General features: G+C 49.9%; 1 protein-coding gene across 2 annotated transcripts; it reads left to right on the top strand.

Moving 5' to 3' along the window:
• Positions 1–528: 528 nt before the first annotated feature.
• Dab (DAB adaptor protein) lies at positions 529–13,949 on the top strand. Of its 2 annotated transcripts, XM_011152235.3 has the most exons (8): positions 529–782; positions 3,870–4,084; positions 4,357–4,500; positions 6,715–6,867; positions 7,485–7,733; positions 8,060–8,314; positions 8,532–12,010; positions 12,657–13,949. In XM_011152235.3, exons 1-8 carry the CDS (start codon positions 746–748, stop codon positions 13,495–13,497), a joined length of 5,373 nt encoding a protein of 1,790 aa, XP_011150537.1. In that variant the 5' UTR covers positions 529–745; the 3' UTR covers positions 13,498–13,949. The 2 variants fall into 2 exon arrangements, with proteins under 2 accessions (XP_011150537.1, XP_011150545.1); XM_011152243.3 differs by lacking the exon at positions 7,485–7,733.
• Positions 13,950–23,418: the final 9,469 nt, after the last annotated feature.

Genomic DNA, 23,418 nt, shown 5'->3' on the forward strand with positions numbered 1-23,418 from the left:
CGCGCTTACGTCGACTCGTGAAAATACGTATGCGCTCTGGAGGGTGTGAGACACACACCGGCGGGGTGCTCGACAGTGCGCGAGGGGTAGTGGAAGAACAAAGTGAGACAGACAGAGAGTGAACGCGAGAGAAAGAGAGAAGGGGTTAAGGATTTTAAGGGCGCGCGGGGTGAAGAGAGGAAGGAAGAAGGAGAGAGAGTGAGAGAGCGAGAGAGAAGGAAAGAGAGAGAGAGAGAGGGAGAGAGAGAGAGAGAGAGAGAGAGAGAGAGAAAAAGACTGACGTGCTACAACATGCATCCGTGCTGAGGATCGTATCCCCGACTGTGCGACGTTCGAGGGTGCGCCTTGAAGGGTAGACTGGTCGTGGGGGAGGGCGAGCAAGAGAGTGAGAGAAAGAGAGAGAGAGAGAGGGAGAGGGAGAGAGGGAGAGAGGGAGAGAGAGAGAGAGAGAGAGAGAAAGAGAGAGAGAGAGAGAGAGAGAGAGAGAGAGAGAGAGAGAGAGAGAGAGAGAGAGAGAGAGAGAGAGAGAGAGAGAGAGAGAGAGAGGGACAAGAGAGAGAAAAAGAGAGTGAGAAAAATTTCGTCGTCTCCCGTGTGTTCGGGGTTTTCCCTGGTCATCGCCGTCGCCGTCGCCGTCGCCGTCGCCGCCGTCGCCGTCGCCGTCGCCGTCATCACCGTCGCCGTCGTCGCCGCCGTCGTCGCCGCCGTCGTCGCCGCCGTCGTCGTCGTGTACGCGGGACCACCGATGCAGACCCTACGGAAGAAAAACAGTCCGTGCAAGTGTGAGTAGCGATTTCGCCCCTGGTTAACTCGGCGGTGCTAGTGATGCTGGTGTTGACGGTAGCAGCGATCCGCTTTAACGTGGACGTCGATTCCCCGCGATATAAATTCGTCGCGATTACACGGCCGGGGTTCACGCATTTTCCGCTCGGGATGACGTGTATGACGTTGGGGTTGGAAGTTGCTGTTCTGATGCCACCCTATAGATCGCTTAGGGGTGCTTCTCACGTAATATGGCTTCCTCGCGACCTCACGACGCGCGGATATGTTGATTCCTTGTTTCTAATTTTTCCTTTCGCATGCTCGCCACCAGTTTGCGTCCTACGATTATCAGCGGATCTTGAATGAGTGCATATTGCGCGATGTTCCTGGGGAAGAGTTTTGTTTAAATAGACGAATTCGCTCTCAAGAATATACACGCTCGCTGCAGTTGCCTGTCGCACGTGTTATCGGCCGAGGGCCGCGCGATTGATGTGAACGGGTTGCGATGTTAGATGTCGCTAGCTGTACCGTACGCGTGCTTGGTTAGGGATTACTACTGAATCTTGCGCGGCCCGCGTAGAAGCGCGTTTATCTCCTTATTCGATTAAACATTAATTGACTTAATGGGGCGTAATAGAACGGGGAGAGGCCGAAGGGAGGCCTCGTGTTCCGCGCGCGCGAAAATAAATTGAGCACGCTCCTTCAATTTGACTTGTAGTGGAAATGCTAGAAAATAGACACGTTGCACATATCGGCCGATGCGGTTTAATTATGTATGTTTCAAGCGGAACATTCGTTGGTATAGGTTTTAGATACGTGACTGAGAGAAATTTACATTAATTTACATTAAATCGCAAAAGCGATTAGACCGATTAGAGCAAGCGCTGAACGATAGAGCGGCGGAGCACGGGAATGGAAGTTGCACTCATTCAAATACGTAAATGTATGTTTTTGCCGATAAATTCTTGACGAGTCACGTCAGCCGACAGTGACACGTCGCTTTTCTATATTTATTCCACGCCTGCAGCCAATCCTCGTTGTTATGTAAATATCAATTATTTGCAAAACCGCGAACCTCGCGTTATATATACGCTCCACACCAGATGTCCGAAAATAAACGGGTCAAGTTTAAATAAAAGGGAGAAAGGGAGCAGAGAGCGACATATAATCAGCGAGAAATTAATCTTTTTAGCGAAAATATCGAGGGAGGTCGTTCGCGTGATACCTCAGGAGATTCTATCGCGAGGATTCGATCGTGCTTTCCCAGTCTAACTTTTCGCTGATAAATTAATATAATTGGCCGGTGGAATTACGCGCTACCAATATTCTTTCCTTCTTTATAATAATTGTATTGCACTCACGATCATTCATGCGCGCGTGCGACGGCGTGCTCAGAAGTGAAGAAGTCATTGCGCGATGATATACGCTACGTCCCATCGCTCTGGATCCCTTCATTGTTATCGCGCGCCTCATCTCGCGCCGCAATAATAATTGTTATGGGGGTGGAGGGCAGGGCGCATCTGGCGCGCATCGCGGAGAGCAAGGAAGGTGGCCGCGGAAGGAGCAGGCTCGATGGCAGGTTCAATTGGTACCGGACGTGTACCTTCGAGTGCAACGACAGTTGGCGTTCTCCACTCGAAAGCCCGTGAAGTGCCTTCTCGAACAAACGCGCTTTAGTTATTAGAATCGCGAGCGGGATCGTCGCGCGAGATGCCTGCTGAGAAGGAGAAAAAAGAGAGAGAGAGAGAGAAGCGCGATAAAACGCCGCGGCGCCGTCTCTCTCTCTCTCTCTCTCTCTCTTCCCTTCGCCTTTTCTTCACGCGTCATTTAGCTTCCGTCGACGACGAAGACTCACCCTCACATCCCCCCCCCCCCCCCCGAGCGGTATTCTCGTGCGCGCGCGACATCGCAAATGTAATTAACACCGCGGATTACGCGGTCGTAGTAAACAGTCGGCGGCGTCGACAGGCTCTATCGCTGGAGTTCTGTCGAGTAATTATGTTAATTGGCCGTACTTTCGTTATAACTTGTACCAATTATCTCCGCGGGAACCGTAGCGCGGAATCACAACGAGGGGCGCGACTCGTTCGCTTGCTCGTTCGTTCGTTCGTTCGTTCGTTCGTTCGTCGTGTCGCATCGCGTCGCGTTGCCTCAAATATTTGTTCATCTCAGTGCGGTGTCATATTAATATAATCCGCTTGCCAAATATTACCGAACGCGTCGACGTTGAGCGACAATATTGGCACTTCCGTTTTCCGGACGGACGTCACCGCGTGCAGACGCAGAGGTATTATTATCGTAGCTCAGCGACCGTATTTATCGTGTTTCATTCCGAACGATTAATTTGGACGCTGGTCTCCGCCGACGGCGGATCGTTTCGCGAGAAACACTCGAGCATGCTTCTCTCATTTTATAGTCCCGCCGGTCAAATTGGTCGCGCGACCGATCGATACCGGTTTAATGCGCTCAGACCTATCGCTCTCTCTCTCTCTCTCTCTCTTCGGACCCCCCTGCGGCTTCAAACACGATAATTCGATCCATTGGCCGAGTCTCCTTCACGAGCGCGGGGCCCACACGTCGTGACGCGTTACAATGAACGCTCCACCGCTGTGCCGAGTCTCGTATTTTCGCGTTACTTCCGCAACGGTTCATCGCTGTTCAGTGGATGAAGAACGACTCTAAGCTCGTTGGCACCCCCGACGAAGCCTGATCCGACTGAAGACTAAAGTTGTTATTAGCATTGTTGACAACCTAACAACTGCAGTCGATGAGTAAACTCTCGACTCGGACTATGCTCTCTCGGAAATTTTAGTAAAACTAATCATACTTTCTTCAAGGGGTTGTTTTCGACTTTAGAAGCGAAATTTAGAAAACAGACATGTCGTTGTATTTCTGCGCAAAGCTTCACATTTCTTAAGATTATGTGGCGGGCTGTTTAGAATGTTTCTCGCACGATTATTCAGCGGATAATGAAAGAATGATCGTGTCATAGTCTGGAATTGGTTCGGCTCACTTTCCTCATTCGTTGACGGAAATTATTATAATAAACTCGGTCGACCGAAACAACACGCCCGCCGACGAAATCATTAACGAGGTCTCTCTTTCAGTCAAGAATGACCCAACCCGCTTCCTTGGGGAGGGCGTGTCATTCAAGGCGAAGCTGATCGGTATCTTGGAGGTGTCGGAAGCACGCGGCGACCGGATGTGCCAGGCGGCCTTGGCTGACCTGAAGATGGCGATTCGCGCCGCGGGGGAGCACAAGCAACGAATCGCCGTTCAGGTCAGCATAGACGGGCTTCGTTTGAGGGACGAGAAGACGGGGGTGAGTTCTCAGTATCGTATTTTTACACGTACCTTAAAATTGATTCGTACCTCTAAGAATAAAGGTTTCCTTCGATCGCGAACGCGCTTCTCGCGACGGCAGAATGCTGTTTGGAAAAATTGTCAAAATGTGCAAAATCAACGGTGGAGAATCTCCGACGTAGACTTTCACAGACGAAACGTGTAACGTTCACGCGGCACGTAAAGAAGCTAGTCGGATCGATTATTGTGATGTAATTCACAACTATATATATCTTTATCGATCCCTCGCAGGATTGCCTGTACCATCACCCGGTGCACAAAATATCCTTCATAGCTCAGGATATGAGCGACTCGAGAGCCTTCGGCTACATTTTCGGCTCCCCGGACACCGGCCACCGGTTCTTCGGCATTAAGACTGACAAGGCAGCGAGTCAGGTGAGTCTCGTCCCATCGTCGCTCCGAAATAAACTCGTCTTTCGCGTTTCTGTTTAATACGCGGATTACGGCGCAATCCTCGTTCGATCATCACACCTCCACACGCACGTGCGTGTCGCTTTTAAAGCCCCGCCGTATATCGCTCTCGGCGAACGCACGAAAATCTAATCGAGGCGCGAGCTGCAAGACTAGGGGGCGGGCAGCTATCGAATTGATTTCGCAGCTCGAGAGCGCGTTATCGGGGGCACGCACGAGCGATTACAATTTCGCGATAGTGCGCGTTCCTACGTCTGCGAGCGCGGTTAAAGTGTGTCAATTATCGGGGACGGGCTTGTGCCATGACAGGATAGCTAGAGAGAAAGAGAGAGAGAGAGAGAGAGAGAGAGGGGGGGGGGGAGGGACAGAGAAAGAGAAAGAGGGTACAGAGTTAGAGGGAGTCTAGAATGATATTTGCCCAATCCGAGAAGCAATATCGACCCTGGCGACCGTAATCCCGGACGCGTATGTAAATAATTGCATTACATCGTTCGGCTCGCCGAACGGCGACGATTCTGATGCGCGCCCCTCGCCCTCTTGCCCCGTCTCGCCGCGGGAGATTGTTGCCGGATTGTTCACGGTTCGCTTCGCGCGCCCGTTCAAAGGGATCGGGGCTCGGCAACTTCTTGATATTCAAATCCGCCGGTATCCCACTTTTGTGCTCGAACACCGCGGCGTTTTGGTCGCGTCGAGTGGCCGCTCGCGTATCCCTTTGATACCGCGTGCCTCCTCCTCACGTGTCGGCGAGGAGGGCGAAGGTCGCCCGCACGAGATTAGAACGCGCGGAATGTCTTCGCTCTCGTGAGACAGTGATACGGTAAATGCTAAATTTAGAGCGGTTATTGAGCATCAATTCCGCGAATAAATCTGTCTTCAGCGAGCGAAGGGGTGACTGTGCGAGGGGACGGTAATACGTTTGTTAAAATTGACTGCACGATATCTCCCCGACTGAATTTCACTGGAAGAAGTAGTACAGATAAGTTTTTCTTTCTCCTCTTTTTCCTCTATTTCTTTCTTTTCAACGGACTCGGCCCACGTCTGTCCTGATTTACCTTGTCGGGTAGTAGATCCGCGAGTTCAGCAGGGTGGTGTAATTCGCACGGTATAATGTATTAGCGCGTTCGCGCGGGCAACTCTCAGCGAGACGCAAAGCTGAGGCGCGACGCGACGAACAGAAGGGAAGTTTACGACGGCTAATTGGCCGCGATTAAATCGCGGAATATGTTTAACTGCGTTACGCAAAAGAGAAAGGGAGAGAGAGAGTGAGAGAGAGAGAGAGAGAGAGAGAGAGAGAGAGAGAGAGAGAGAGAGAGAGAGAGAGAGAGAGAGAGAGAGAGAGAGAGAGAGAGAGAGAGAGAGAGAGAGAGAGAGAGAGAGAGAGAGCGGGAGGAGAGAGAAAGAGAGGCGTGTTAGACTTTCGCTCTCGATCAGGCACAATTGTCGGGCCCTCAACTCGCAACTCAATAGCGGCGATTATCGCGCGAGAATGAAATCAGTCGGGTAGCTCGCGCGACAGGTGGCAAATTAATTCAACAACCTTACGCCTTCATTCAATTTCCAAGTTTAATTTCTGCGCTCGGCTCCTGTAAACGACTCGATAATCCTCCTCGCCCGTATATACAGCGGTCGCGTTTGACGCGCTGCTGGAGCTTTTAACCGGCACGGAATCGCGGCAAACAGAGGGGTTGCTCGTCGTTGGCGGGGGGGGGGGGCGGCGAGAGTGAGAAAGCAGGACGAACGGAGTAGGAACAGGCTTTCGGAAATTACCGCTATCGGGCGTGGCCGGTGTTCCTGATTTTTTTTCTCCTTTCCGAAGGAAGGAAAAGATGCTGATGCGAAATTTTCGAGAAAATCTGAGAGACTCCGAAGAGATCGAAAAAAAAAAAAAGATATACGTCCGGAAAAGCTTATTAATTAACGGGAATAAATTGTTTCAGATATGAGAAATTACCGCTATCGGGCGTGGCCGGTGTTCCTGATCTTTTTCTCCTTTCCGAAGGAAAAGATACTGATGCGAAATTCTCGAGAAAATCTGACAGACTCCAAAGAGATTGAAAAAAAAAAACATACGTCCGGAAAAGCTTATTAATTAACGGGAATAAATTGTTTCGGATATGAGATGACGAGTTTTCGCTTGGACACACCGCAGAAGTAACGAGGGGGAAATTTGCCCGACAGGTGGTGATAGCGATGCGAGACTTGTTTCAAGTAGTGTTCGAGCTGAAGAAGAAGGAGATCGAGATGGCGAAGCAGCACATAGAGCAGAATGCCATTAACGCGATTAAATTCCACACCGGCGGTATTTTCGTTGAACCGGCGCCCGACACCAAGGTAAGCTCGGTCTCTCGGAATAATTGCCATGGTCGAGATATTTGCCGACTAAACTGTCCTCAGGCTCAGGGTCTGCCTGTTCGTGTTTCTTATTCGCTTCTACGTTCCACCTGTCGCACGACCCAAGTATCATTGTCCATCGACATTGTTCATTTCCATAAAAACCACCGGTTAACTTTAATCGATCCCGCGTTTCTTCCTACAGGCAGAACTAGAGAGAGGCGAAAGATAGAGAGACGGAGAGGGTAAAAGAGAGGTTTCATTGAGCCTGAATTTGAACCAATCTTGGTTCTACCTTAAGAGGAAGCGCTGGAGACTCGGAGTTAAGCGTCAAAAAAAGACAAAAAAAAAAAGAGAAAAAAAAGAACGAAAGGAGAAACTCCAACCGGTTAAAGTTAACCCCAACCGATGTTTGCGCAAACGACTTCCAACAGAAGTCCGGTTAACGCTAATCGCATTTGATCGTGACTGTCGCTGTTTGTTGCGGCTCGATCTTGACGGATGAACAGTGAATCGGTTAAATTACGGTACGACGAGACGAGTCGTGTAATATTCCGCGACACGCAGAATGTAAACTGTTAAATGCCAGACGCGTTTTGTAACGCGATTTGTCGCAGGGCGCAGCGGGCACGGAGTCCTCGTTTCATCGAATTCGTACGAACAACTGCGAGATCGAGAAGTCCGCCGATCGCAAAAACGAGTCGCAAAGCGGCGTGATTGCGGATTTGCTGGATCTGCAGTTCGAACTGAACTCGCTGCAGCAGGGCATCCATCAGATGGACAAAATTACGCCGGAAAATCCTGTGCCGTCTACCGACGATCTGTTCGAGACCGATCCTTTCGGTGATTCATTCGCGAACATGAAGGTATTGCGACACGCAAACGTCTTCTTCATCTAACACGCAACTAGATCAGATTGTGGTCTTACTATCGATAGCGAAGAGAATCATTCCTTTCTTTGTTCCCATCGTATATTACATGAGGAGCTAGCTTCGAAAACGAGCGAGTCCGTTTACTCTCGGATCTCTCGGAGAGAGATTGCGAAATTTTTGTTGGGGGGTGCATGACGAACGAGTAAGAAAGAAAAGGTTGTCGAAAAATTTCTTTCGCAAAAATCGACTCGATCGTCTGTGAAACTAGACGCCTCATGTGCGTCACGTTTTAGCCGCGTGTTGCTCCGCACCTGTTACAGCTTCAAGAGACAGTTCGCCCGATCTTGCCTCCGCCACCCTTTTCGGCGAAGAGAGGACACCTGGAGCGGCAACACACCGTGCCGGCACCGCCGACCTCGGCTACCTCCAGCCCGGCGACAACGTTAGTTAGCAAAACGCCACCGCCGCAGAGCACGATTCACTGGTTTGACAAAGAGACCGAGAATCTCTTCAACGACAATGAGCTCGCAGGTTTGGCTAAGAATTCGACGACGCCGAAGAAGGACCAGGAGGACGTAAGTGTCAGTTCGCTGGTCGGAAAAGCTGTATTTAAAAACTGACTCGTTCGCGTTATCAGTAATTTTGTCTCGCTAAGTTTTAAGGATTCTTTCTAACGAGCCGCTGAATTTTGCATGCGTTAAATAACGATTATACTCATTAATGTCACTCGACAAAATACAATCGCGTTACTAGCCCTGTTATTAAAAAAACGAAATTCTTCTCGCGTTACAGAGTTCGGTGGAGATCACGCCGCGCAACAATCAGACGAAGAGCCCGCAGATCGACGTGTTCACGGAGCTGGATCCCCTCGGGACTGGCTTGATCAGGCCCTACGTGGACAAGAAGGATTTCTTCCAGAACCTGAAGAACCCACCGAAGAAGGTCCTCAAGGACCTGGTGTCCACGAGCTCTAGTGACAGCTTTCCGACGAACTTCAACATCACCACCACAAGCAGCTCATTGGACTCGACGAAGGCTCAGAGCGAGGTGAGCACGAGGGACAGTGAGGAGAGTAACTTTGCCAACTTCGACCGATTCGACGAGAATGAGTCGACCCAGGCCACGTCGGACAAGAACAGGATCGAGTCGCCGCCGAAAAAAGAGATTGCCGCAAGGTCGGCGCACCATCAGCCACTCTCGGTGTCGCTTCCGCCGGAGGAGACGCCGTTACCCAAAAGCACTGGCACCGTCAGTAGTAGCGCCACCGTTATGCCAACGAACACTCCCGCGGGAAGCTCGATTCTACGAAACACCGATAAGGAGTCGACGGAATCAACGCACGCGTTAGTGAAACTGCCCAGCCCGAAGAAGTACCTTCAGTCCGTGCGGAAACGAGACTTCGATATCGACCTGCCAGCCGGTAAGACACAATCAATGGACAGCAAGCCATTCCCGGTGGACTTTTCGACGACGAACGAGTCGCCGGCGTCGCCACTGAGATCTTGCTCGTCGGACGCGAACTCGCGACTCTCCAGTTCGAGCGTGGAGCTGGATCTGGCGCCGGAACCGCCACCCAGAGACACCAGCGGTATCTTGATCAATCCGCCGCCTTTGCCGCCGAAGAAGCAAGGTGCCAGAGTAGGAATGAGACCACCGCCAAGACCTCCGCACGGAGGTGGACACTTTCACTACGACTTCCCGGAGCGTGAGGCCTCACCGTCGCCCACGAGAATCGTCAGCGACAGGAGCATGAGCCCGCCGAAGGACATGAAGAGCCAATTTGACGACAACTTCAACCCGCCCACGCAGATGCCCACTCGATCGGACTTTATCGATACGATGACCACCTCGGCCTTCGAGGACTCCTTCAGCACGATGATACCGACCACGTCGTTGTCTTCGCTCTTCACCAGCACTACAGTGCAGGCGGAATCGAAGAGGACCAAGCCGTCGCTCGACATCACTCTCAGTCAGTTGACATCGTCAAACTTGAACGAGTTGGCTTCTAGTCTCGGCATGACTGTTCAGGAGCTGACAAGCTTGACCTTGCAGCAGCTGACAGAGTGCTTGGCGAGTTTATCGGCGAAGGAGACGACGGCTGCTGAAGACACGGAGGAAAGTATCATGCCGCAATCGACGACAACAACGACAACGTCAACAATGACAACGACAACGACAACGACGACGACGACTATTACGACGAAGGAGCAAGTGGTTCCCGTTAAGCCCGTGATGTCGACGTCCTCAACGTTGTCGTCGTCAAAACTGCTGGAGACAGCGTCCTTCATGTCCTCGGAATCTTTCAAACCTAGTTACGAGTCGGAGTCAAAGCAAGATGCCACGTACGACAAATACGCGGTCTTCCGAGAGCTGCTGGAAATGGAGCAGATGGAACAGCGTAAAGAGGAGGCCAAGGTGGAAGAGATGGTTGAGCAAGAGGAGGAACCCTACGAAGGACGAGCTTTCGACGAAGCGGAGATTCAGCCGGAAGCGCAGCCTGCTGAGAACACTTCGGACTCCATATCTTCTCTGGTGAACTTAACAGTCAAGTTACCGCCTAAGGGCGAGGATCTCTTAAAAGCAGAACCTGTAGGAAGACTCGTCGACAAGACGAGCGACTCTCTCGTAGGTTCATTGATGGAGAATGAAAAGTCGACGGAAGCCGCAGACAAGGATGTGGAGAAAGAGGACGAGGCTACGGCGGACATAGACGTCACATCCGATTCTTCCACAGTCCAACAGACGGAGATAGACGTGGAGGACGACACGGAGAAGACGCAGACGATCATGGAAGTAGAGGAGAAGACGGAGAACTCGGAGAAAGGTAGTGACGCTAACGGCACATCTGACAAAGTAGGTTCGGACATCCTCAACGAGGAGACGAACGGCTCTTCGGTGGCTGAGAGGTCCTCCGAGGTGAAGTCTTCGACGTCGACGTCAAGCGACAGGTATGCCGCTCTACGAGAGATCATCGGCGAACCGGAGCCGCCGGTGAAGAAAGATGACGAGGAGATGATGAGCTCCGCTCGAGCATCACCGGTGATACTCCCGCAGTCAACTCAGCCCAAGAGTTTGGCCGAGATGGAGTTATTGAATCTGTTCTCGGACAACTTGCCGCCACCGTCGAGCCCGAACATATCAGCGAAGAAGGATGATGTTCTGAAGAGCGTAGCGATGGATATCTTCGAGGAGATCAAGATGTTGAACAGCGGCACGCATCGCGCGAAGGACAGCAAACCATCGATGACGTCGGGCTTCGAGGACGTGTTCTGCCCGTTCACGGAAACGTCGTCGAGGCCGGACAAGGACGATGGCAAGGAAGACGGCAACTGGGCAAAGTTCGACACGAGCATCTTCGGCTCGGACAGGTCGTCCTGCGAAGGGCAACGGTCGATAGGCGGCACTTCGCCTTGGTCACCCGACGGCAAAGATTTCCACCGGGAAGTGCCGTTCAAAGGCAGCAGTGGGTATCGACATTCCGGCGATAGCGACAACGAATGGAAAGACGAAGAGGAGAGCGAGGAGAGTAACGGCAGGGTGCGCGGGGACGGTAGGTTTTGGTCTGGCTCGCGACATCCACGTTTCGACGCGCCAGGCTTCGAAGAGAGATTCTACGAGGAAGGCGACAAGCGTGATCGCAGCTTCCGCGACAGGATGAGCAGGAAGTCGCGTGCGGCGCCGTGGACGAAGAGCGCTGGCCACCGGCCGCGTGATCCCTCGCCTTGGCATGAGGAAGGCCAGTGGGAGGACGAGCCGAGGCGGTATCCGCACCGGAAAGTGCCCTACAAGGACGACGAGGATCAGTATGAGGCTCACTGGAAATGCAGACCGAAGCCGCAGGGTCGTTGCAGCAATTGGGCTCACGACGTTCACTATTACGACGACGAGCGCAAGCGAAAGTTGATACTGTGGAACGAGGAGCTGGAACGCTTCGGCAGCCAAGAGAGCATGGGTTACGACGAGGAGGACAGATGGAACAGGAGAAGGTACGACAGGCGAAGGTGGGAAGAGGATCCTAGATTCTGGACGAGAAGAGGGCCACCCGACGCCGATTATCCGATGAGAGACGCGTATTATTATTACCGCGACAGACCTCACGACTACCCGTCCACTTGGGACGAAGAGTATGGCCCGGAGCGTCCAGGAGACGACTCGCCCAGGTATAATCCGCCAGGCAGGAAGAGACACTGGCCGAAGAGACCCAACAGCGCAAACGAAGGTCGCAATTCCGACATGGTGTACGCGGATCCGCGTAAATTCGGCGCTTCCAGGTCAGTGTTGTCAATACCGGTTACCCGGATACTCGAGTATACGAGTCTAGTTGTTCCAGACATTGCCTGATTATCGATTTCTTTTAACGGTGAATAATGAACGAATGCAGAGAAATTTTCAAGCGTATAAATGACTCAATATCCGGATATGGTTACCATGCAAATAAAATTGTTTATTCGTTATTTATGACAACTCTATGCTAAAAGTTACGATAATTTATAAACAATTTATAATATATTTAGTATAAAATAACTACTATAATTTTTGTTAAATTGATTCGCGACTAATTTGAACCTGACAGTTCTCAGATAGCAATATTGCTGGCGCACTGTTGTTATAACATACGGGTGTATCCGTGAACTGATACAAATATATGACCAAGTTAAAAGCAGCTATGATATATATATATTAAAACAGAAATAGAAATAAGAAAAGAAACGTTTAGGATTGATATATGCAGGATGATAAGTACATATTCCGAAAATACATAGACTTTCACTTTGAAAGAAATCAACACATTGATTTGTTCAAACTCGCGACTACTTACTCGGATATCCAGGTAACACCCACGAGTTGTGGTAAAGCCAAATATAATGCCCAGGTGGCCAAATTTAAAAATATACGATAATAACAATACTACTCCAGATCCGAGTGCAGCGACAACGATTCGGACCCATATCTGGGTCTGCGATCGTCCCAACGTTCCCGAAGCCGTGAGAGCTACTGGGGTAGCGATCAGGAATACGACAGCTGGGTGGAACGACCGTACTGGTCCGAGGGTCCTGATTCCAAGAGCGAGACGCTCCATCGCAAGAGGATAGCGAGGCACAAAACGCGAGCAAGCCAAAAGACGCAAAGTCCGTTCGAGGATGACTTTGCGCAGAGCGTCGAACACGTGGAGTCGGCAGCGGCCGGCCCGGTCGAGCCCTTGGCACCGGTGGACACGCGTATACGACCGGAGGTCGCCGATCAGAAGCGAGAACCGCCACCGTCAAGTCCTTCGCCCGGCATCAGATGTCCGAAGGATCATCCGAGGAGAGACATTAGCAGAGAGTACAGCAAACGGTCGAGCTACTTCGAGGACGACCTCACGCCGACGGCGAGCGCTTCCAGCGACACCTCCGACAGGCAGAGATTGTCCGCTGACCTGAAAGCCACACCGGAGGAGTTGCCGTGCGACACGAAGGAGCCTCAACAGCCGATCGACGGTTTCGTCTCCGAAGACAACGGTCGCGACTCCTTCTTCAACGGCGACCTGAGGTTCGACGACGACGCTTTCGTCTTCAAATCCGAACTGGAGGACAACGTGCCGGACCATCGCGCCACCACGTTACCCTTGAAGAACTCCCGGCAAAAGTACGGGCCGGGGAATAACAATAACAACAATAAGGCGACCAGGGGCGACCAGTACATCAGGAAGTCGGAATCGGTCAACATCTTTGCGCGAGAGAGCGACCCATTCGACGGCGACGATTTTTTCAACTAATTCCCTGATGACCCATGATGACGACGAGAGGTGGAAGAGAAAGTCGCTGAAAAGCCGCGCTGAACGGCTCTTCGGTGACGATTCGGCTGAGGGTCGGCCACGTTTTCGTCGCGCGCGCTCGGGATACGTCGGCGGATCGTGAAGAAACGGTGAAGTCTCGCTACAGCAATACTTCGTTCACGTCGGAGCCGGCTAGAGCAATTTTAACGTAGCGAAATTGACGGAGGAGCGTCGCGCGCGCGCAGCGAACGCTGCTCGCGCACGTCCTCGGAAGTATTGTTAATAGTGAACTTTCGCCGCGCTTTCGTCTCGCATCACGAAACTCATCATCATTCTTCTGGAGAGATTTGTTCCAATTTGATTTAGTATTTTTACGATACTTCGTTGTGAAACTTTACGATGGATTTGTTTAGAGTATTCGTGTTATTTCGCCCTGGAAAAAAAAAAAGATAGGATCGCTTCGGTCTATCGAGAAGAGCCGAGGAAGTCAGTTTTCAGTCTGTCGTTGAAAAGGTCGATGGTCGTTTGGAATATTTCGTTCGAGATTACCGACTATATGAGATTACTACGACATTACACGACAATCGTTTCCGAAGGAAGTAGTCGCTGTTTTAACGAATTTGTATATATTATAGTTGATGTTAGGATCGATCTTTCCTTCTTTCTCTCTCTCTCTCTCTCTCTCTCTCTCTCTCTCTCTTTCTCTCTCACTCTCACTCTCTTGCTCTCTCCTGTCCCTTTCTCTCTCTGTATGCAAAGAGATCCATATGATTTCCAACAATTATACATTGCGTAATTGTTCATTGTTCATTGTTTGATTTCATACGATCGTGTAAGACACAGGCAGCAATACAGCCGCTTCGTCGCGGCGACGTCAGCTCGCAAACATACGATAATTAGCTGTAACTGTCCGAACGAACGATTCTAGTCACGTGTGCGTAACCGTTGCGTTTGGGAGCTTCGCGAGGGAGGTCAAACTACCGCTGCCGATAGTTTGGGGAAATCAAAACATGATTTTTATACATTTTTAACTAGCATGGATCGATTATATACTTTTTGCATTAGGCATCCCACACGTCACCGACGACGATGTGTATTCTTCTGCAAGCTCCCCTCCGATTCGCCGGTTCGTTCGGTTACGCCGCCGAGAAATCGCTCTCACGCGCGAGGAAGGAAACCTCGAGGAAGGTAGAATTACGTTCACACTGAACCGTTCTCCATTATGTTCGTCGTATTTTAATGTCTAGTCGGCCAAACAGGCGCGGGTACGATGCATTTTCATGCGAATAAGGCCGGATTGGAAAGAGAAGCTCGTTCGCGAAACTCTATCTCACACACGATACGATGATTGCTCGATATACTACAATGTTTTCTGCTATTTCCGGAGAACGTTGACTCTTTGTGGCTCGAATGTACTCCCGTTCCTCTGAGATCATGAGAGAATAAAAGTCGCCTCTTAGTAAGTGTAAAACAGGATACGTGAATATTCATATCGGTTTTTCGTACAATACATACACACACACACGCGCGCGCACATACTTTTCAAGTTAGAAAGATCCGAATCACCGCCAATTTTTCCTGTCCAATCCGGATTTACACGCAGAACACGCGCCATTTGTCGAGATTTATCGCAATTGCCCGCTCCTCTCTTCACATGATTTCAATTGACGAGTATTCTACTAGTCACCGAATCACTCAGCGATCACGCCGACATTTTACACTGTGTATGTATTTATGTAATAATAGTAGTAAATTATTTATCACCGTTTAAAATGATTACCCGACACTGTAATTGCGATTACACATCAGAAGGATAACGACAATACCGCTTCAATGGCAATTCGACTCCTTGTCCCAACATCCGTGAAATTTGTTAATATGCCAGACGGTCGATGATACATACATACATACATATATATATATATATATATATATATATATATATAATTGTGCAAATCCAAATCTCGCTGTTTTTACATGCGACTTTTCGAGAGATCGTGTAGATAACTTTTACTGCGAGTCTGCGATGGTCGACTACGGAAAGAAATCGGCGCGGAGACTGTACAAAAAATAAAAAGTAAAGCGAAAAAAGAAAAAAACAGAAAAAGAGAACGTATCGGCGATACGTGGCGGTGTCTTCGGCAAGCTGAACGATAATAATTACGAAAATAATAATTTGAAAATTTTGAAGCTTTTCAACGCTCTGTGTACACTCGAAAGCTTTCCTGTCGAGAATCGCTCTCCGAGAACGATAAGTAATCAAGCCTAAGACCAAATATTAGACTTTCTGTGTCACGCTAATGGTACGAGCGCAAATGATAAACTTACACCTCGTGTTCCAAAGGAGGATTTGCTAGAGCGAGAGTTAGATTTGTTTTGCAAACGGTGACTCTCTTCTGACAGCAAGCGGATAAGATCGATGTATGTGACAATTACTTTCGCGACGATTAGGTACATTCCTTTCCCTTTTTTGAGATTTCATTTAAGTACTCAACTATGATACAATAAATCTTTGCCATACGTGAAATTACCTGCTTTATGGAGATCCCGCTTCATTAACTTTCGCTTAAAACCTAGCGACCAAGATAAGAATCACGTAAGTATGCGATTGCGTCTTTAATCTCTACCAATAAAAAAATAAAATTTTATTACATAATCAGGAATGTATACGATCTTGGATCACTTATTCAAAAATTCCATATCGCGTGTAATCACGTTGTAATGGAGATATTTCGTTATTGAAAGAAAAACTGCAAATCAAGAAACGAATCTCAGAAAGCCAACTCAATTCTGTCTCATAATTTCGTAACCCTCGTCGTGAGACGCCTTTGGCGACGATTTTTCTTTTCTCCATAATTAACAAAAGCAGACTGATAAATAATATAGACGACAATCTTCGATCAAGTGGTGACGTCGTCAGACATCGTCGACAGATCTTCGAACAGTACATCCCTCCCTCCCGCGCGCGCGCGCGCGCGCGCGCCTACCGCGCCACCCCGTTTCTTGATTCGGCCGCGCACAATGCACAATAAAAGAGCATTAGATCGCCGGCTTTGTCGAGAGCGGCTGGCACGACTTCTCGCAACAATGGCGCGGCCTCCACTCGGCCACGGTGCTCGAAACACCTGGCAAACAAGGAAACAATGCGCCGCACGAGCCGCACTTCGACGGGATTTCGCGCATTTGGGGTGCGCGCACGCTAACAAATTATCACCCCCGCCCCGCCTTGCCGTGCTCGTCTCACCCTCGTCTATTTCTCTTTCTCCCTCGTCCTACGTCTTTCTCGCGCTCCTCACCTCCGCTCCGACCGCAAGTTCTACCGCAAGTCTCGTGATTAAGCGCGCGGTACAGGTACGAAAATTGAACGTTCCGTTTGACCATAAAAAAGAATAACCATGTTGTATATCCTTGGATAATGATTTGTTCTATGTATGTTTTCGAAGTAAACATCGGGCAATCAATCAGAAAAGTGTGTGGAGAAAAAACCAGTTTTGAATTTCTAAAGATGATCATTCTTGATGACATTCTTGATTACCGCGGAAATTAAAAGCAGTGATTTTCCCGACAAAAACGACCATAATAAATATAATAAATACAGAATATCATAAATAAAATATGGTGAAACATTGATAAAATAATCGCATATTTCGGCATAACATGAGCCTGCCTGCGAAAAGGCGGAGACATACATTCGAATTCACCATAAACGTAACGACGGCTTCTCATTTAACGCGATTCTCTCGGTATAGATAGTTGCAAACAATGCGTATAATTCAAAAAGGATCTCACCGGTGCGGTGTTGGCGAAGCAAAGTGAACAGGGAGCAAAACGCGCGTCGCTTTTGCGCGTAAGGTGACGCACGGCGAGGGATTGGAAAGCAGCAGGAGCAGCACGGGGCTGAAGAAGAGAAAATCAACCCGCATGTGCTCGTACATACGTACTCGAAAACGAAAAGTACTTTCGGCGGCTGGCCGAGAGCCGGGCGCGGAGAACGGAAACTATAAAATGCACCCCGACGGAGGGCGGCGGCGCGCCCTCCTCGGCCAAATGCAACTCTGAAAAGCCACGAGAAATGTTTGTAATTGGGATCGTTGGCCCGTCTACTCTCCCTACGTGCTCGAGAGAGCGTGCCCCTTTTTTGCTCGAGTGTCGTGCGCGTCCGCGAACGCTTTCGCGATACGCGCCGACGTTTTATTTCGTTAGAATGCGATACATTTCACCGGGTGACTCGCGAAGACACAGGCGTAATCCTCGGGACCCGATTCCGCGGATTCAAGCGAGCTTCTCTCTCGCTGAGAAAGCTCGAGCGAGCTCGTCGCTGTATCACCAGACAACCTGCTTCCAGCAATTTAAATCTCGGTAAGAGGACAGGCAGATTACATCGATAGCAATAATACCAATACGTGTAATTGCGGTCGATTAATTTGTCCAATCAAAAGTTGGGAATTTCCAAATTTCCGACGAAATTAGGAGCCGATAAATTTGTAATTCGGAAAAACTGCCAGACCACGGGTCATCACAAAATAATATTTTTGAGATATCGTCGATAATAAATCACAATTCTCGACAAGTAATAATCAATTTAGAAGTCTGTCGGAAATTTGCTGTAACCAAGTTCAAAGGCAACTCTCTTCAAATCATTCTTGATATTTTCCTCAATTCTCGCTTGTTATTTTTTACAAGCGACCAGATCGCGACACGGTTTCGTAATAAGACAGAGAGAGAGAGAGAGAGAGAGTATGTGTGTGAGAATGATGCGCGGTAATAAAGTGTCCCAACGAAAAACCTGCGATCGCTGGTAATTCGTCCGTCAAGTATTTCCCACTTACATAATGACGACGACATCGTTAGCGTCGCGCGCCAATGATGTGTCCATCAATATTTCATAAGTCTCGCAAAAGCATCGAGTGTTTACCGCGTCCCGAGCAACGAATCCTCGATCTCGTTCGCCGGTTAGGCCGTAAGTGTGTTCTCCGCCGGCAAATTTGCATTGAATTGAATTTCAGATTCGGATCGCGGCTTCACCGCAATCGGGCCGTCGAGGGGGTTCCTCTCTCCGGACCCCCACCCGTCTTTCTTCAATCTGCGCGAAATCGAATGAGACGATATACGGGGTGAGCCACGTAATAACTTGACTACCCCGGCTGTGTACCACCTCTCGCCGGTGTAGCGAGCGAAATTTGTTCGTCCGAACGCGACGCGAAATCGACCGAAACGCGGTTGTTACGTTACGAGTGTTGTCGAGCGGTTTGCGCTCTGTTCTCACTAATTAACATCAGCATGTCGAATCGCCTTACGAGTCCATCGAAGATGGACAACCGTATTGCCGTATGAAATTCGCGATGGGTCTTGCGGACAATTCAATCTCGACAAGGCGAATCTCCGGTTTACTGTGTCTGAACCGCATAGGTAAATGCCTGTTCTCTCTCGACGCGGTGCGGCAGGCCGGCGAAAGGGATGGATGGACATCTCGGCGGGAAAAGTGGCGGACGGAGTGAAGAAGGACCAGCCGAGGCTCTCGACTGACAGAAGTAGTAGTAGAAGGAGGAGGAGGAATAGGAGGAAAAGAAGGAGTAGGAGGAGAAGGAGGATGAGGAGAAAAGAGGAAGGAGAGCCTCGGAGCTCTCCGACGAAGCGGGAAAACGACGTCTTGGAAAAGGTGCAAAGCCGACAGTATTCTTTGTAGCGGGGATATTCGCCTTGTGCCGCCAAGACCTCTTCGCACTTCTTTACCTTTCCGCACTACCCCTACCTCGTACTCCTCCTTCCCAACGCTTTCGACTTCCTTGCACGGTACCTCCTACACCCTCGCGACAACGACGACGAGGATGTGAACGAAGACGACGACGACGACCACTACTCTAACATCATCGTCACCAACACCGTTACAAACACCACCATCTTTTCGACAACGAGCGGCTAGCAGTAGCGGCTTACTTCTCCACCCACGTTGGATCCCTCGCTCGACTAGAAGCTCTTTCGGCACGGGATATTTACCAACATCCAAGATGGCGGTATAATCTCGCCGGCTTTTCGTGAGAAGAGCCGCTACCGCCAACGACGACGACGACGACGACGACGACGAGGACGAGTTATCCGCATCGCGCGGTGCGGTCTCTTTCCGCCGGTAAACACTCGCTTTTTCGCCGCTCGCTCGCGCCCCCCACGATTCTTAGCGACTTTACGTCCCCGGCTTCTTCTTCGTCTTCTTCTTCTTCTCTTTCTTCTTCTTCTCCTTCTTCTCCTTCTTCTTCTCCTTCTTCTTCTTCTTCTTCTTCTTCTCTTTCAAAGTCCCTTTGTGGGCTTTGTGCTGCTCAGTGTCGTACTCGGGTCACCGCAAAGCGGCGGCTGGCTGCGGCTGCGCTCGTATTTCCCGATGCCAACTACGACGTGCGGTGCGTCCTTCTCTCTCGTGAGAGAGAGAGAGAGAGAGAGAGAGAGAGAGAGAAGGGGGGAGAGGGGGAGGGGGGAGGAAAGAGAAATTGAGAATTTTAGGTCGCGCTGTGGAGCATATGTACGACTGGTAAGATGCGTCAGCGCTTCCTTAATCCGCAAGTCTCTTTGCGATGCGCGGAAAAGGCGCGTCGCGCGAATATATCTCCGAGGAGTCCGTATTTGCTTGCAAAGTGGAAGCTGTGTACGTCGCGTGCACAGTGTCGAGCGCCGCTTTTATATTAAACGTTCGATCGGCCCTCACGAAGATTGGCCAAATCGAATCAGCGATCTGTCGAATCTAGCGGCAGCAGCAGCAGCCCGGCGAACGAGTTTCCTCCGCTGTTTCGTAGTTTCGTAGCCGCGAGTATAAAGTCGACACCCGATCGCGGTTCGCCCTGGAATTTCCGGAAGATTTCGTCCGTGGGGAAGGGCGCGGGTGAGGGTAAGGAATAGAGAGAGAGAGAGAGAGAGAGAGAGAGAGAGAGAGAGAGAGAGAGGAAGAGAGAAATAGAGGGAGAGGGGAAGAAATCAGGAGGTAAATACGAGAATGGCGAGAGTCCAGGGTAAGAAGCAATCGAATCGAATGGTGGAACTCTCGGAATCCGCAATCCGCCGCGAAGTGAATGGCGAACCTCTAAGAGTTCTATACCGGCTCCGCGGCGGCGCGTTTCCCTTTCCACCGTCCGTCCCATCCTGCTGTCGGTCTTAACCTAACCAGAACTTGAGATTAAGGCGGTAATCGCTGAATCGGCAAGGGAGACGAAAGGTAGAGCTCTCTTCCGACACCTTGCCGCAGATATTTGCGCGCGAAAGAAAGAGAAGATACGACGGCGCGGCGGAGAGAATCGCCTGACGCGGCGCGAAAATATTTTTACTGCCTCGCCGGGTCGACGATTTTTGTTTCTTCGCGCCGTAAAACGTAATTTCTTATTTCTGGTATCTGTGAATATCGATATACACAGCGCACTTTTACCCTTCTGTCGCACAAATAAAAAATAAAAAAGTGACAAACCTGCCTGGAATAAAAAATTGTGTTTCAACACGAACTGTACGGAGAGACGTTGCGATCTTGCGACTCCTACGATGTTCCTTTTTTTCTTTCTCTTTGACATACGAATTATTCGTGCAGCGTTGCTTTCATCGATTTGCAGCGGAGTTACCCTTTCTTACACCGATTTCCCTCTCGCGCGAGAACGTCGAGGTGTCAGGCGTTACCTGACGAACTATAAGCGATCAAAAGTGAAACGTCAAGGTGTAAAGAGACTTTCGAAAATAATAATGATAATAATAATAATTTTCATTCGCGTGCATTTCGCGTTGTGAGATTTCAGAGATATAGCGACACAATATCCGACATTAACATTAGCACGAGCGATATTGCAATCCGACACGCGAAGAGCGCGACAAAGAAGCGGAAACGTGGCGAGAGAGTGGTGGGTGCAGTAGTTGGCGAAGAGTTTCGCCCGTACGTGGAGTAAGTGCAATAATACCAGATTATTGGCACCGCAAAGCCATGCGTACGGGTAAACACAATATTCGCTCTCGGCTCGGTTCTGTGAACCGATAGTGCGCCCACGTAGACTCGCATCCGCATCTGTATATCGCGGTTCTGCCGTTTCAGTTTCTCTCTCTCTCTCTCTCTCTCTCTCTCTCTCTCTTTCCCCGTCTCTCATAGCGAACGCCCGTCACCCACCTCTCTGCTTCTCTTGCTCTCTCGCTTGTACACTGGCCGTCGCGAATGCCTCGACATTCATCAGACGCGTTTTGCTGAAACGTAGCGGGCAGAAAAAGAGTGCCGAATATTAAATAAAAATTGAGAGGTCAAGTGATTCAGTAACATTGTAATACTTGAACCCTGCGTGCGTGTGTTCACATGACTGATGATTAGCCAGATAAGCTTTTGTGCCTTTATTCTTGCTACTTCATCAGATATTTGTTTGTAAGTCACGCAAATATCTTTTCACGACAGGGGTAACACGCGAAGAAAAATAATGAACGCTGAGCGACTACTGAGCAATCCGATTGACTTTAGATACGTATCATCTTCATCGGTGTTTATGCATTATGATGAGCTCGATTTATAGCACCTGTTCGATAAATATTGAGGCATTTGTGACGCCCTGTATACGTTCCGCGTGCTTCTCGTGCTCGTCTCTCATCCCTCGCGTCATCTCGCTTTTGCTCCCTCCTCCTCATCCCTCTTGTCGTTCTCACCCTCCCTCTCTCTCTCTCTCTCTCTCTCTCTCTCTCTCTCTCTCCCTCCCTCTCTCGCTCTATCTCTCTCTATGTACTGCTCTGGCGTAATACAGATTCTATTTGAGCCGCCTCAGGGAAGTTAACTTGTGATGCGTGCAGCTCGTCTCGCTCTGTTGGCGATTCTACGGATCTAGTCGTTGGTTGCGGCACTCCCACGACGAAAATGCGACACGATAATGGCGCTTAGTTATTTCCTTAACCTTTGCATCGTGTTGCGTTGAGTTGCTCTTTCCAGATTTTTAATAAAAAGAGCAGACATGCACGCGTCGTCGTCACGATGCTTCATATCGGTGATGAGTGGGAAGTAACGTGCCGTGGTTTGAAAACCGCAGTAACTTTGACGGATATAAAGAATTACAGTCGAATTTATACTTTAATAAGTAAGAGACTAAGGCAGTCTTCGAATTGAAACGATCGGTTGAAGGCGTAAACCTATACTCGTGAATCAAGCTGTTCGAGTAAGTACGTAGCAAAGTGTAAATTTGAACGGGCAAGTAGATAATGCCATGCGTGGGCGGACGCGATGCGTCCGAAAATATTTGGACGTTGCTCCGCATTTTTCAAGCCGCGACTTACAATCTCGTGTCGTAAATCGATATTTATGGTAACAACAATCAATCAATCGATCAATCAACAAATTCGGGTAATGTTGTTCTTCCCGGCGCTTTATGAAATATACGTGTTGACACGCGGGGGTCGCGTTTAAAGATCATATCGAACGTGGGAAACATTTTCTGGTCGCGCCGTTTGCAACATAAAAAAGAGAAAGGAAGGGAGGGAGGGAGGGAGGGAGGGGAGAGGAGAGAAAGAGAACGAAGAAAAAAAGGGAAACGCGACCTCGTCGCAAAATGGGTATCCGCGAGCGATCGCTCGCTCGCACGAAGGTCGCGTCGCCGGTGAGCGCTCGCAGATTCGCGCTCGTGGCTCGCGCTTCTCCACCTTCATCGCGACGCTCAAAGCAAATCAGCCCCCGGAGTGTTACAATTTCGCCCTCCCTACCCCCGTGCCCCCACCTCGAAAGTCCCTTTAACTATCCCGCTATTTTCCTAACTCCCGTCCTAACCCCCTCCGGGGCTTTCTCCTCGTCACCACGTAGCCGCTCCTCCACCCTCGCCAGTCAGGGTGGAAACACGTCGGTCCGAGCACGGCGACGGTGGGGTGGCTCGTCTAACGGGGTACGAGAACGTGGGGGTTGAAACGCCCGCCCATTGGTCCGCCCACATAGGACCG

Source organism: Harpegnathos saltator, unplaced genomic scaffold, assembly GCF_003227715.2.
Source record: "Harpegnathos saltator strain DR-91 unplaced genomic scaffold, Hsal_v8.6 scaffold538, whole genome shotgun sequence".
Lineage (NCBI taxonomy): Eukaryota > Metazoa > Arthropoda > Insecta > Hymenoptera > Formicidae > Harpegnathos > Harpegnathos saltator.